At 46.3% G+C, this 16,461-nt stretch overlaps 1 protein-coding gene across 2 annotated transcripts in view; it reads right to left on the bottom strand.

The window, feature by feature from the left end:
• The window catches only part of LOC120979630 (vitamin D3 hydroxylase-associated protein-like), a 150,773-nt gene extending 134,583 nt beyond the window's left edge, over window positions 1–16,190 (bottom strand). The window contains exon 1 of one of the 2 annotated variants that reach the window (XM_040408498.1): window positions 15,943–16,190. In XM_040408498.1, coding sequence (XP_040264432.1) covers window positions 15,943–16,149 — 207 coding nt within the window. In that variant the 5' untranslated portion in view covers window positions 16,150–16,190. Of the gene's footprint in view, window positions 1–8,820; window positions 9,322–15,942 lie in introns of those variants that run through there. The other variant, XM_040408499.1, reaches the window with a different exon arrangement.
• Between the last annotated feature and the right edge of the window lie 271 nt (window positions 16,191–16,461).

The following is a 16,461-nucleotide window of genomic DNA, read 5'->3' as shown; positions in this document are numbered from 1 at the left end:
CCACTGCGGACTCCATTTTTTTTTAAGCTGGTTATTCTGTTACGGAGTAGTGTCAATCGAGGCTCACCTGAGTCTGAGGACACCCGAGCTGGAAGTATGGAGTCCAGTGGCAGAGGCCCACAGAAGCAGGAGTCAGGTAGCGTGGTCGATCAGTCCGGGTCAGCAGCAGAGATGGCAGCGAGATAGCAGGAGTAGACGGAGGCGTGGTCGGTGGTAAGCAGTAAGTCAGTGCAGGCGGCAATTCAGCAAGGTCAAAACGGTCCGGGTTGGCAATGATGGTAAATCAGCAATAGCAGTGGAGGAGCAGAGAGGAAGCTACAGGCTTGGAGGCACAATAACCAGCAAAGGGCTGGGTTTTATAGGGAAGTAGCAGGTGCAAGAGATTGGAATAATCAGCAGGTCAAGGCAAGGACAAGAGAGGTAGTTAGAAGTTAGCAGTTAGCTAGAGAACAGCCCAAGGAGAGACGGTAGCCTAGTGGGTAGAGCTACCGCCTGGGACATGACTGGCCACAGGTTCGAGTCCTGACACTTGTACTGCTCACAGACCTGTAATATTGGATCCTTTCCCTCTAGGTCTGACTCATTTGGTTCTTTATCTACTTTTATGACTTATCTGATCTTTTAGAGTAAATTTAGAGAAATAGATACAATTCTGAAAGGTTCACAAACTTTCAAGCACCACCTTAATTGAGGGAGAAGTATATATTACATATGACACTATATAGCTACCCATGGGGGTAGATGATATTACATCATATATCTGCTGATGGGGGGGATACATATTACATATCACATATCTGCTGATGGGGGATACATATATTACATATCACACTATATAACTGCTGTGCTGATGGGGGGATACATATTACATATCACACTATATAACTGCTGTGCTGATGGGGGGATACATATTACATATCACATCATATATCTGCTGATGGGGGGGATACATATTACATATCACATCATATATCTGCTGATAGGGGGATACATATTACATATCACACTATATAACTGCTGTGCTGATGGGGGGATACATATTACATATCACACTATATAACTGCTGTGCTGATGGGGGGATACATATTACATATCACATCATATATCTGCTGATGGGGGGGATACATATTACATATCACATCATATATCTGCTGATAGGGGGATACATATTACATATCACACTATATAACTGCTGTGCTGATGGGGGGATACATATTACATATCACATCATATATCTGCTGATGGGGGGATACATATTACATATCACATCATATATCTGCTGATAGGGGGATACATATTACATATCACACTATATAACTGCTGTGCTGATGAGGGGATACATATTACTTGTGGTCATGGCTATGGCCAAGAGATATCCGAAGAACCCTAGGGAGAGAAACAACAGGAACAACCTAACCCAGCTAGGCGTGTCTTAGCTGACCTGACTAAATGGCTTGTTGTGTGCCCTGAGCCATGATCGTGGGTAGGCCTATAAGTGGGCAAAAACCAAGCCAAGTACGGTAGAAAAGGAATTCGAATGGCATGTGCAAAGTAATCCCCAAGCCAACTGCAAGGCGTCAGGGATCTAGAGCAAAAATTTTGGGGTATATGAGGCAAGACCAGTAGGAGACCTACAACCCATCTTGTGGATGACAAGGCCAGAGACATGATGCTCAATATTGCGGATACTGCCCCAAAGCGGAATGGAGGACAGGGAATACGTTGTGAAATGGATCATAAAAACCAACTGAAACTTGTAAAGTTTGGTTCTAGTGCGAGTACTGGCAATGCCCTAGCCTCAGGAGATCGTGGGACCGAAACCTAACTGCCTAGACTATGCAGGAATGAGGGCCAAAAAGAACCATGTAGATAGGAAGAGAATCCTTGAATAGTTCCCCAGACAACAGCTATCTGCTAGCGTGGTCCGCGCGTTGTTCTACTGTGTGCCCCTGAGAATTGTTTTTATGCTTGAGACGTGAAGACCGACCTACTATCTGAAACTTCTACTGTGAGGAAATGCTGGACCTTGTCCAAAATCCGATTCAACGTGGTTGTAGGGAGTCTGAGGTTAGTGCGGCAAGAAGCTACGAAGCCATAATATACAAGATTCTGTCTATGCCCTCCCATGAGTGAGGGAATGCAATGCAATGAAGCTACCGACGAAAATGAGTTCCTGGTCATGGTAAAAAGGCAAAGACTTTGCGCGGGGACCTGGTTGGCAAGATATGATCGACTACGATCGGAGACTGAAATGTTAGAGGGAATTACCCTACTTGTTCCTCCTCTGGCAGGACCTGAACGAAAGCATGAACAATTAAAGCAAGACGAAATATCTGCGTTAGACATGACAATGATGCTGTAGGGCGAACCGGACCAGTTTGCGGTCAAAACATAAAGTGAGCGATCAACATGGATTATTAGGAAATTAGGGAAGCAGGTATGTATGCGATACAAACGGGACAACCAACCAGGCAATCAGCCCAGCAGGACTGAAAACAGTCATCGGGCCCCCGAAGCCATGGGGCCGAAGCTGTCATCGGGCCCCCGAAGCCATGGGGCCAAAGCTGTCATAGGGCCCCCGAAGCCATGGGGCCAAAGCTGTCATCGGGCCCCCGAAGCTGTAATCGGGCCCCCGAAGCCATGGGGTCGAAGCTGTCATCGGGCCCCCGAAGCCATGGGGCCAAAGCTGTCATCGGGCCCCCGAAGCCATGGGGCCGAAGCGGTCATCGGGCCCCTGAAGCCATGGGGCCGAAGCTGTCATCGGGCCCCCGAAGCCATGGGGCCGAAGCGGTCATCGGGCCCCCGAAGCCATGGGGCCGAAGCGGTCATCGGGCCCCCGAAGCTATGGGGCCGAAGCTGTCATCGGGCCCCCGAAGCCATGGGGCCGAAGCTGTCATCGGGCCCCCGAAGCCACGGGGCCGATTTTTTTATTTTTTATTTTTTTATTATAACTATAATAAGTGACCTGAATAAGGTGCAGGTGAAATTAAACCATGAGCCTGACCGATGTGGCAGGCGATACCCAAGATAAACTACGTGGCCTGAATAACACGCAAGGCGAAATATCGTTAGGAACGAGACTTGACCGACGTGGAAGGTGACCCCAGTATGAGTTCAACTGCATGACCTGAAAAGACGAAGGGAAATGTGACAGAAAATGGAGATAATAACGGACATAAACTAAAATTAAACCTGAATAAAGATATGAGTCATTCAAAAGCATAGCTGCACAGGTGGACAGACAACCATTGGTCGGACCCCTGAAGCCATGGGGCTGAAGCAACCACCAGGGGCCCATGGGGCCGGGCAGCCGCCAGGATGCGAACCTTAGAATTAAGGACGGCTGAGGAAAAGATTGGGGCTTAACCCAACGGGTTTAGTAATCAACCGGGACTCGATAACCTAGAAAGACAAAGACCTGGGGTAAAGCTTCTTAATGAAATGAGGCTGAAATGAACCGCAAGTACTAATAATACTAAAATATAAATGAACAAAAGAAAGCTTCTGAAAGGTGCACCATGGAAAATAGTATCAGATGGCCGTATGACCTACCAAGGTCGATGACAATTGTGAAATCCTCTAAGCCAAGAGCCATGCGTGAGAGCCCCTTATGGCGGGAGCCATGCGTGAGAGTCCCCCGTGCCGAGAGCCATGCGTGAGAGCCCCTTATGGCGGGAGCCATGCGTGAGAGCCCCTTATGGCGGGAGCCATGCGTGAGAGTCCCTCGTGGCGGGAGCCATGCGTGAGAGCCCCTTATGGCGGAAGCCGTGCGTGAGAGCCCCTTATGGCGGAACAAGTATCAGATGACCGTGCGAACTACGAATGATGATGCCAGTCCTGAGGTCCTATAAGCGAAGAGCCACTCGGGCGAGCCTCTTACGATTTTTTATTTTTTTTATAAACCACTTATGCAGCAGCAGAATGCCTTGGAGACTCGCATAACCATGACCCCCTCCAACAGCAAACCGGGGACACTAACCAGCCTACAACCTTGTCGTACCCCTAACAAACAAAACATGAAAAAATGTCATAGGGCCCCCGAAGCCAGAGGGATGACGTTGCGGTGACGTTAAGTAATTAAACGTAAGCCGGACCTGATGGCATATGAAGCGACTTGAATGATTAGATTGGCTAGAAGGTGGCCTAAGGAAGATGACTGCCAACAGGCGTTAAAAATCTAGTCATTAGTAATCCGAAGCACGTGCATACATAAAACACTAACCACCGCGAACCATAAACGTAAACATGAAATTGAGGCATTGCAAGTTCACTAAGAGAAGTCTCTTATCGTGACAAACAAATAAACAGCTTGTGAAAACATAGCAGGAAACTTACTGGCCCACTGACCTCTGCTGAGGAGCTGTTTGGTGAACTGGGCAGGAGACCAATCTGAGTGAATACGAACCAGAAGTAAAAGAAGACCAGTCTGAGTGAATATGAACCAGGATTAAAACAGAAAGTAGGCCTATGGAATGTAACAGACCACCGAGGAAGGGAACGTAAGCCTGAAAAGAACGCAATTATGTTTGTCGGGAGAGAGGTACCAGAGCGGTGGGTGCAGACTGCCCCGGGGAGATTAAGCAAAACCATGACGTAGCAATGAACAGGAGAATGCAGCTTTGAGTGGGAGCAGAGTACAACACATGATGTAACAACAAATGGGTGAATGCAGCTTTGGATGCGAGTGGTACCTAAAAAACATGGTATGGGCGCAGCTCTCAGTATGGGTAGCGCATGAAAAGCATGGTATAAAGCAGACATATAAATGCAACCTGGAAGTGAGCAGAGTATTGACGTGATGTGAAAGCAGACACGTGGACGCAGCTCTAGTAGTGAAAGGAGTATAGGACAAGATGTGAAAGCAGACATGCGGACGCAGCTTTGGATGTGAACAGAATATTAACTTGATGTGACAGCAGACATGGAAAGCGGCTTTGGTGAGTGGGGTATACGACCTGGTGTAGCAGTAGAAGTGTGAACACAACTTTGGGTATAAGCAGAGCATGAAATTTGGTATAAACGCAGATCTGGTTGTGAGTGGAGCAAGGTGTGAACACCAGGGTGGTGCGTCCAGAGCATGAAAACGGAGTAACAGTAGCAGCTATGGCTGTAAGCCGAGTATACAACATGTAATAACAGGCGTGTAATACGGATCCGGCTGTCGGCTGGGGACAGAATGAGATGTAACAGCCAACAGGTGAACGCAGCTTGAATGTGAGACCAATCTGAGTGAATACGAACCAAGAGTAGGAAAGTGCAGGACAGTAAGGACGTGCGGATGCAGCATAAGACATGAAATAAAAGCTGAAAGTGTAAATGCCGCTCAGGATAACAGCAGAGCATGAAAGTGCGGCAGGGTTTAAGTACATGGAGCAGTGAAATACGTGGAGTCTAAGGATGGTGGTAGCGGGGGAGGGGGAGACACGTGGCAAGGAACAGCTACAGCAAGAGGCCTAAACAATAACAGCTGCGTCCGATCTCCAAACATGACGTCACGTGCAGCCGGGTAACTCTTCCTTTACAGCAAACCGGCTGAAGTAACTTTTCACACGAGACGAACAAAGCGAAGTGAAACTTGTAAGATTTATAGGAACTAACTCCGATCACCAACAAACAAAGGTGAAAAGAAATAGAAGTATTTAGGCCCAACGAGCAAACCTGAGGCAGCGGATTCTGAGGCGAAGCCTTCCGTTCACTAGAAAAGTCGGTTCCGACCGGCCAGGAGAGACGGCCCCGGCCCAACCTACTTACGTAGTATGGCGCGTGCACGCTACGGGAGCAGAGAGCAAAACAACAAGCTCCATGCTGCAAAGAAAGACTCCGACCACCAGAGAAGCCAGTTACTAATGACACCTAGCGGCAGCGGAGCACCTGAGAGGACACGCCGGGGCGTGCGGCTGTGCCTCGTATATGAAGAGCCTCCGCCCCCCCCCACAAGTGCAGCCTTACCAACATATCACATCATATATCTGCTGATGGGGGGTAAATATTACATATCACGCGACATAACTGCTGGAAGGGGGTACATATTATGTATCACACTATATAACTGCTCTGCTGATGGGGGATTAATATTACATATCACATCATATATCTGCTGATGGGGGATACATATTACATATCACATCATATATCTGCTGATGGGGGGATACATATTACATATCACATCATACAGGGAGTGCAGAATTATTAGGCAAGTTGTATTTTTGAGGATTAATTTTATTATTGAACAACAACCATGTTCTCAATGAACCCAAAAAACTCATTAATATCAAAGCTGAATATTTTTGGAAGTAGTTTTTAGTTTGTTTTTAGTTTTAGCTATTTTAGGGGGATATCTGTGTGTGCAGGTGACTATTACTGTACATAATTATTAGGCAACTTAACAAAAAACAAATATATACCCATTTCAATTATTTATTTTTACCAGTGAAACCAATATAACATCTCAACATTCACAAATATACATTTCTGACATTCAAAAACAAAACAAAAACAAATCAGTGACCAATATAGCCACCTTTCTTTGCAAGGACACTCAAAAGCCTGCCATCCATGGATTCTGTCAGTGTTTTGATCTGTTCACCATCAACATTGCGTGCAGCAGCAACCACAGCCTCCCAGACACTGTTCAGAGAGGTGTACTGTTTTCCCTCCTTGTAAATCTCACATTTGATGATGGACCACAGGTTCTCAATGGGGTTCAGATCAGGTGAACAAGGAGGCCATGTCATTAGATTTTCTTCTTTTATACCCTTTCTTGCCAGCCACGCTGTGGAGTACTTGGACGCGTGTGATGGAGCATTGTCCTGCATGAAAATCATGTTTTTCTTGAAGGATGCAGACTTCTTCCTGTACCACTGCTTGAAGAAGGTGTCTTCCAGAAACTGGCAGTAGGACTGGGAGTTGAGCTTGACTCCATCCTCAACCCGAAAAGGCCCCACAAGCTCATCTTTGATGATACCAGCCCAAACCAGTACTCCACCTCCACCTTGCTGGCGTCTGAGTCGGACTGGAGCTCTCTGCCCTTTACCAATCCAGCCACGGGCCCATCCATCTGGCCCATCAAGACTCACTCTCATTTCATCAGTCCATAAAACCTTAGAAAAATCAGTCTTGAGATATTTCTTGGCCCAGTCTTGACATTTCAGCTTGTGTGTCTTGTTCAGTGGTGGTCGTCTTTCAGCCTTTCTTACCTTGGCCATGTCTCTGAGTATTGCACACCTTGTGCTTTTGGGCACTCCAGTGATGTTGCAGCTCTGAAATATGGCCAAACTGGTGGCAAGTGGCATCTTGGCAGCTGCATGCTTGACTTTTCTCAGTTCATGGGCAGTTATTTTGCGCCTTGGTTTTTCCACACGCTTCTTGCGACCCTGTTGACTATTTTGAATGAAACGCTTGATTGTTCGATGATCACGCTTCAGAAGCTTTGCAATTTTAAGAGTGCTGCATCCCTCTGCAAGATATCTCACTATTTTTGACTTTTCTGAGCCTGTCAAGTCCTTCTTTTGACCCATTTTGCCAAAGGAAAGGAAGTTGCCTAATAATTATGCACCCCTGATATAGGGTGTTGATGTCATTAGACCACACCCCTTCTCATTACAGAGATGCACATCACCTAATATGCTTAATTGGTAGTAGGCTTTCGAGCCTATACAGCTTGGAGTAAGACAACATGCATAAAGAGGATGATGTGGTCAAAATACTCATTTGCCTAATAATTCTGCACGCAGTGTATATCTGCTGATGGGGGGATACATATTACATATCACACTATATAACCAGTGATGGGGGATACATATTACATATCACATCATATATCTGCTGATGGGGGGATACATATTACATATCACACTATATAACCAGTGATGGGGGGATACATATCATATATCTGCTGATGGGGGGTACATATTACATATCACACGACATAACTGCTGGAAGGGGGTACATATTTTGTATCACACTATATAACCACTGATATAACTACTAATGGGTGGGAAGATATTGCATATCACACTATAGAACTGCTGATGGGGGTACATATTGCAGATATGTGCCCCCTCACAGTAGTTATGCCCAGATATGTGCTATTTTATACATACAGCACATACATCCTGTGTAGGAAATAGCCAAGTACTCTGTGTGGGATAGCGCCACTATATCATACATACCGCACACATGAAATATTTGCCCCAGGTAAGAATTGCTTATCTATAACTGTGAACCCACCCACCTCACCCATCATGCACCACCTCACCCATCATGCACCACCTCACCCATCATGCACCACCTCACCCATCATGCACCACCTCACCCATCATGCACCACCTCACCCATCATGCACCACCTCACCCATCATGCACCACCTCACCCATCATGCACCACCTCACCCATCATGCACCACCTCACCCATCATGCACCACCTCACCCATCAAGCACCACCTCACCCATCATGCACCACCTCACCCATCATGCACCACCTCACCCATCATGCACCACCTCACCCATCATGCACCACCTCACCCATCATGCACCACCTCACCCATCATGCACCACCTCACCCATCATGCACCACCTCACCCATCATGCACCACCTCACCCATCATGCACCACCTCACCCATCATGCACCACCTCACCCATTCCCACCATAATGACCAATACATCAGAACTGTCCCCCGCTCACCACCATCGCCTGTTTAACGCTTCCACGTACCACAATCAGTCACCCGCACAATACATAAGCCTTGCGTGAAGATTTCCTGACAGTGCTGCGGTGGAGGTGGCCTGGGCCACAGAGCTTACACTCTCCACAAGGTTACCTGTTTCTTAAAGTCTGCGATGCGGCGTTCCATTAGGTGAAGCGCCTGATCCCGCAGCTTCTGCGCCCGCTCAATCTTCTTGCGGCTGCGCAGTCGGTTGAAACATTTCAGGACAATGGTGGAGGCCACAAAGCAGCAGAACGTGGACAGTAACAAGTGGCTGATGGCAAATTCCAGCAGGGACCAGAACATGGTGCTGGAGCGAGGAGTGGTCAGAGCGAGGACTGGTCAGAGCGAGGACTGGTCAGAGCGAGGACTGGTCAGAGCGAGGAGTGGTCAGAGCGAGGAGTGGTCAGAGCGAGGAGTGGTCAGAGCGAGGAGTGGTCAGAGCGAGGAGTGGGCAGGGCGAGGACTGGTCAGAGCGAGGACTGGTCAGCGAGACTGGTCAGAGCGAGGAGTGGTCAGAGCGAGGAGTGGGCTGCACCGGGCATGGAGCGACTCCGCTGACCACCAGAGAATGGATGAGGATCTGGCGTCCGCGACGTCTTCTCGATGAATGTTCAGCTTCAGCTCTGCCCATATGGCGACAGCTGGGAGGACTATCACTCCTATCAGGGGCTAATCCCGGCATCAGAAACCAGATCAGAGCCTGACAAAAATAGCAGCGCAGGACGGGAGCGCGCCAAATTACAGGAAAGGTCTTAACTCTTCAGCTGCTGAGAAGTCACCAAAGGAGCAGAGAAGGGAGCGGGAGAAACGTGGCGCAGACAGAGCGGCCCATACACCTGCCACGCCGTGTACGTGCGCCCGACCCCTCTACATCCCGATCACCCTGTGCACATCTCCAGTAGTCAGCGACCGCCCATCCCCCGCTCTCCACTCCTGTAAGACCTTGTGAAGAACACTGACCCCGTCCTAACAAGGGGAAGATGAAGGAGTGCAACCTATACATCGCCCTATATACCCGTACACCGCAACCTACACATCGCCCTATATACCCGTACACCGCAACCTACACATCGCCCTATATACCCGTACACCGCAACCTATACATCGCCCTATATACCCGTACACCGCAACCTATACATCGCCCTATATACCCGTACACCACAACCTATACATCGCCCTATATACCCGTACACCACAACCTATACATCGCCCTATATACCCGTACACCACAACCTATACATCGCCCTATATACCCGTACACCGCAACCTATACATCGCCCTATATACCCGTACACCACAACCTATACATCGCCCTATATACCTGTACACCACAACCTATACATCGCCCTATATACCCGTACACCACAACCTATACATCGCCCTATATACCCGTACACCGCAACCTATACATCGCCCTATATACCCGTACACCACAACCTATACATCGCCCTATATACCCGTACACCACAACCTATACATCGCCCTATATACCCGTACACCGCAACCTATACATCGCCCTATATACCCGTACACCGCAACCTATACATCGCCCTATATACCCGTACACCGCAACCTATACATCGCCCTATATACCCGTACACCGCAACCTACACATCGCCCTATATACCCGTACACCGCAACCTACACATCGCCCTATATACCCGTACACCGCAACCTATACATCGCCCTATATACCCGTACACTGCAACCTATACATCGCCCTATATACCCGTACACCGCAACCTATACATCGCCCTATATACCCGTACACCGCAACCTATACATCGCCCTATATACCCGTACACCGCAACCTACACATCGCCCTATATACCCGTACACCGCAACCTATACATCGCCCTATATACCCGTACACCACAACCTATACATCGCCCTATATACCCGTACACCGCAACCTATACATCGCCCTATATCCCCGTACACCACAACCTACGCATCGCCCTATATACCCGTACACCACAACCTACGCATCGCCCTATATACCCGTACACCACAACCTATACATCGCCCTATATACCCGTACACCGCAACCTATACATCGCCCTATATCCCCGTACACCACAACCTACGCATCGCCCTATATACCCGTACACCACAACCTATACATCGCCCTATATACCCGTACACCACAACCTATACATCGCCCTATATACCCGTACACCACAACCTATACATCGCCCTATATACCCGTACACCACAACCTACGCATCGCCCTATATACCCGTACACCACAACCTACACATCGCCCTATATACCCGTACACCGCAACCTATACATCCCCCTATATACCCGTACACCACAACCTATACATCGCCCTATATACCCGTACACCGCAACCTACGCATCGCCCTATAGCACCTGAGAGGAATGGAGGAGCGGGGAGGGGATCTGGGACAGTTGGGAAGTATGGATGGTGAAGGACCTGTGATGATGATGATGTCACCACAGCTATTGGCCGATGCAGTTCCTTGATTAGATGTACAGGACCCGTGATGAGAGGTATTCTAGACTGGAGCTGGACACGACCCTGGATTAAATGTAATTAGGGGGCAAGGCCTTTGGTTCACTACAGGTTCCCCCCCCCCCCCCCCTGGCCCCATAGAAGCTGTGTGGTCTGCCTCTATAGGCGGTACACCACTGCACACCCCTATATCCTTGTACACAGACATATACAATCCCCCTATATCCTGTTATATACACCTATATACATACACAGCTCCCCTATATCCTCTTATACACCTATATACATACACAGCTCCCCTATATCCTCTTATACACCTATATACATACACAGCTCCCCTATATCCTCATGTACACCTATATACATACACAGCTCCCCTATATCCTCTTATACACCTATATACATACACAGCTCCCCTATATCCTCTTATACACCTATATACATACACAGCTCCCCTATATCCTCATGTACACCTATATACATACACAGCTCCCCTATATCCTCTTATACACCTATATACATACACACCTCCCCTATATCCTCATGTACACCTATATACATACACACCTCCCTATATCCTCATGTACACCTATATACATACACACCTCCCCTATATCCTCATGTACACCTATATACATACACACCTCCCCTATATCCTCATGTACACCTATATACATACACACCTCCCCTATATCCTCTTATACACCTATATACATACACACCTCCCCTATATCCTCATGTACACCTATATACATACACAGCTCCCCTATATCCCCATGTACACCTATATACATACACACCTCCCCTATATCCTCATGTACACCTATATACATACACACCTCCCTATATCCTCATGTACACCTATATACATACACACCTCCCCTATATCCTCATGTACACCTATATACATACACAACTCCCCTATATCCTCATGTACACCTATATACATACACAGCTCCACTATATCCTCTTATACACCTATATACATACACAGCTCCCCTATATCCTCTTATACACCTATATACATACACACCTCCCCTATATCCTCTTATACACCTATATACATACACACCTCCCCTATATCCTCATGTACACCTATATAAATACACACCTCCCCTATATCCTCATGTACACCTATATACATACACACCTCCCCTATATCCTCATGTACACCTATATACATACACACCTCCCTATATCCTCATGTACACCTATATACATACACACCTCCCCTATATCCTCATGTACACCTATATACATACACAACTCCCCTATATCCTCATGTACACCTATATACATACACAGCTCCCCTATATCCTCATGTACACCTATATACATACACACCTCCCCTATATCCTCATGTACACCTATATACATACACAACTCCCCTATATCCTCATGTACACCTATATACATACACAGCTCCCCTATATCCTCATGTACACCTATATACATACACAGCTCCCCTATATCCTCTTATACACCTATATACATACACAGCTCCCCTATATCCTCATGTACACCTATATACATACACACCTCCCCTATATCCTCTTATACACCTATATACATACACAGCTCCCCTATATCCTCTTATACACCTATATACATACACAGCTCCCCTATATCCTCATGTACACCTATATACATACACAGCTCCCCTATATCCTCATGTACACCTATATACATACACAGCTCCCCTATATCCTCATGTACACCTATATACATACACAGCTCCCCTATATCCTCTTATACACCTATATACATACACAGCTCCCCTATATCCTCTTATACACCTATATACATACACAGCTCCCCTATATCCTCTTATACACCTATATACATACACACCTCCCCTATATCCTCTTATACACCTATATACATACACACCTCCCCTATATCCTCATGTACACCTATATACATACACAGCTCCCCTATATCCTCATGTACACCTATATACATACACAGCTCCCCTATATCCCCATGTACACCTATATACATACACACCTCCCCTATATCCTCATGTACACCTATATACATACACAGCTCCCCTATATCCTCATGTACACCTATATACATACACAGCTCCACTATATCCTCTTATACACCTATATACATACACAGCTCCCCTATATCCTCTTATACACCTATATACATACACACCTCCCCTATATCCTCATGTACACCTATATACATACACACCTCCCCTATATCCTCATGTACACCTATATACATACACAGCTCCACTATATCCTCTTATACACCTATATACATACACAGCTCCCCTATATCCTCTTATACACCTATATACATACACACCTCCCCTATATCCTCATGTACACCTATATAAATACACACCTCCCCTATATCCTCATGTACACCTATATACATACACACCTCCCTATATCCTCATGTACACCTATATACATACACACCTCCCCTATATCCTCATGTACACCTATATACATACACAACTCCCCTATATCCTCATGTACACCTATATACATACACACCTCCCCTATATCCTCATGTACACCTATATACATACACAACTCCCCTATATCCTCATGTACACCTATATACATACACAGCTCCCCTATATCCTCATGTACACCTATATACATACACAGCTCCCCTATATCCTCATGTACACCTATATACATACACAGCTCCCCTATATCCTCTTATACACCTATATACATACACAGCTCCCCTATATCCTCATGTACACCTATATACATACACAGCTCCCCTATATCCTCATGTACACCTATATACATACACAGCTCCCCTATATCCTCATGTACACCTATATACATACACACCTCCCCTATATCCTCTTATACACCTATATACATACACAGCTCCCCTATATCCTCTTATACACCTATATACATACACACCTCCCCTATATCCTCATGTACACCTATATACATACACAGCTCCCCTATATCCTCATGTACACCTATATACATACACAGCTCCCCTATATCCTCATGTACACCTATATACATACACAGCTCCCCTATATCCTCTTATACACCTATATACATACACAGCTCCCCTATATCCTCATGTACACCTATATACATACACAGCTCCCCTATATCCTCATGTACACCTATATACATACACAGCTCCCCTATATCCTCATGTACACCTATATACATACACACCTCCCCTATATCCTCTTATACACCTATATACATACACAGCTCCCCTATATCCTCTTATACACCTATATACATACACACCTCCCCTATATCCTCATGTACACCTATATACATACACAGCTCCCCTATATCCTCATGTACACCTATATACATACACAGCTCCCCTATATCCTCATGTACACCTATATACATACACAGCTCCCCTATATCCTCTTATACACCTATATACATACACAGCTCCCCTATATCCTCTTATACACCTATATACATACACAGCTCCCCTATATCCTCATGTACACCTATATACATACACAGCTCCCCTATATCCTCTTATACACCTATATACATACACACCTCCCCTATATCCTCATGTACACCTATATACATACACACCTCCCCTATATCCTCATGTACACCTATATACATACACACCTCCCCTATATCCTCATGTACACCTATATACATACACACCTCCCCTATATCCTCATGTACACCTATATACATACACACCTCCCTATATCCTCATGTACACCTATATACATACACACCTCCCCTATATCCTCATGTACACCTATATACATACACAGCTCCCCTATATCCTCATGTACACCTATATACATACACAGCTCCCCTATATCCTCATGTACACCTATATACATACACACCTCCCCTATATCCTCATGTACACCTATATACATACACACCTCCCCTATATCCTCATGTGCACCTATATAAATACACACCTCCCCTATATCCTCATGTACACCTATATACATACACACCTCCCCTATATCCTCATGTACACCTATATACATACACACCTCCCCTATATCCTCTTATACACCTATATACATACACAGCTCCACTATATCCTCTTATACACCTATATACATACACAGCTCCCCTATATCCTCATGTACACCTATATACATACACAGCTCCCCTATATCCTCTTATACACCTATATACATACACACCTCCCCTATATCCTCATGTACACCTATATACATACACACCTCCCCTATATCCTCATGTACACCTATATACATACACAACTCCCCTATATCCTCATGTACACCTATATACATACACAGCTCCCCTATATCCTCATGTACACCTATATACACACACCTCCCCTATATCCTCATGTTCACCTATATACATACACACCTCCCCTATATCCTCTTATACACCTATATACATACACACCTCCACTATATCCTCTTATACACCTATATACATACACACCTCCCCTATATCCTCATGTACACCTATATACATACACACCTCCCCTATATCCTCATGTACACCTATATACATACACACCTCCCCTATATCCTCTTATACACCTATATACATACACAGCTCCCCTATATCCTCATGTACACCTATATACATACACAGCTCCACTATATCCTCTTATACACCTATATACATACACAGCTCCACTATATCCTCTTATACACCTATATACATACACACCTCCACTATATCCTCTTATACACCTTATACTTTTGTCATTTACCACATAATTGGGCACAGAACGGGCAGATCATGGCCAGTCCCCCCTTTGCCTCTTACCCGGGATTTACGACGCAGGACCGTCTTCTCCATCAGTTCCAGGGAGCGATCTCTTTGCGTTTGCGCTCGCTCGGTCTTCATCTTGGTGCTTCGCTCCCTCATCCATTGTAGAACCAGGAAGGAGCCGACCAAACCCAGGAGCAGAAACACAAAAGCCAAATCTACCAGGAACTCGGGGAGCAGGAAGGCGAGGATCTTCAGGAGCATGGTGGCCACAGCCTCCCCGGGCGCAGGTCCTCGTCCGAGTGTTCGCCAAGAGACCTGGCCGGGATCCCAGCAGACGCTTAGGAGGAGGCTCTGCATCCTTACATGGTCAGGACTACAACCCCCAACATGCCGACAAAGCCCAAATCACATGGGAGAGGAGCCCAGCAAGACACAGAGAATTAATCCCAGGAGAAGTGGTACTGTGCACTAGACATGAGGGGACCCAGAGAGAAGTGGTACTGTGCACTAGACATGACGGGACCAAGAGAGAAGTGGTACTGTGCACTAGACATGAGGGGACCAAGAGAGAAG

This window comes from Bufo bufo, chromosome 9 (genome assembly GCF_905171765.1).
Source record: "Bufo bufo chromosome 9, aBufBuf1.1, whole genome shotgun sequence".
Lineage (NCBI taxonomy): Eukaryota > Metazoa > Chordata > Amphibia > Anura > Bufonidae > Bufo > Bufo bufo.
This window is presented reverse-complemented; position numbering and strand designations above follow the sequence as displayed.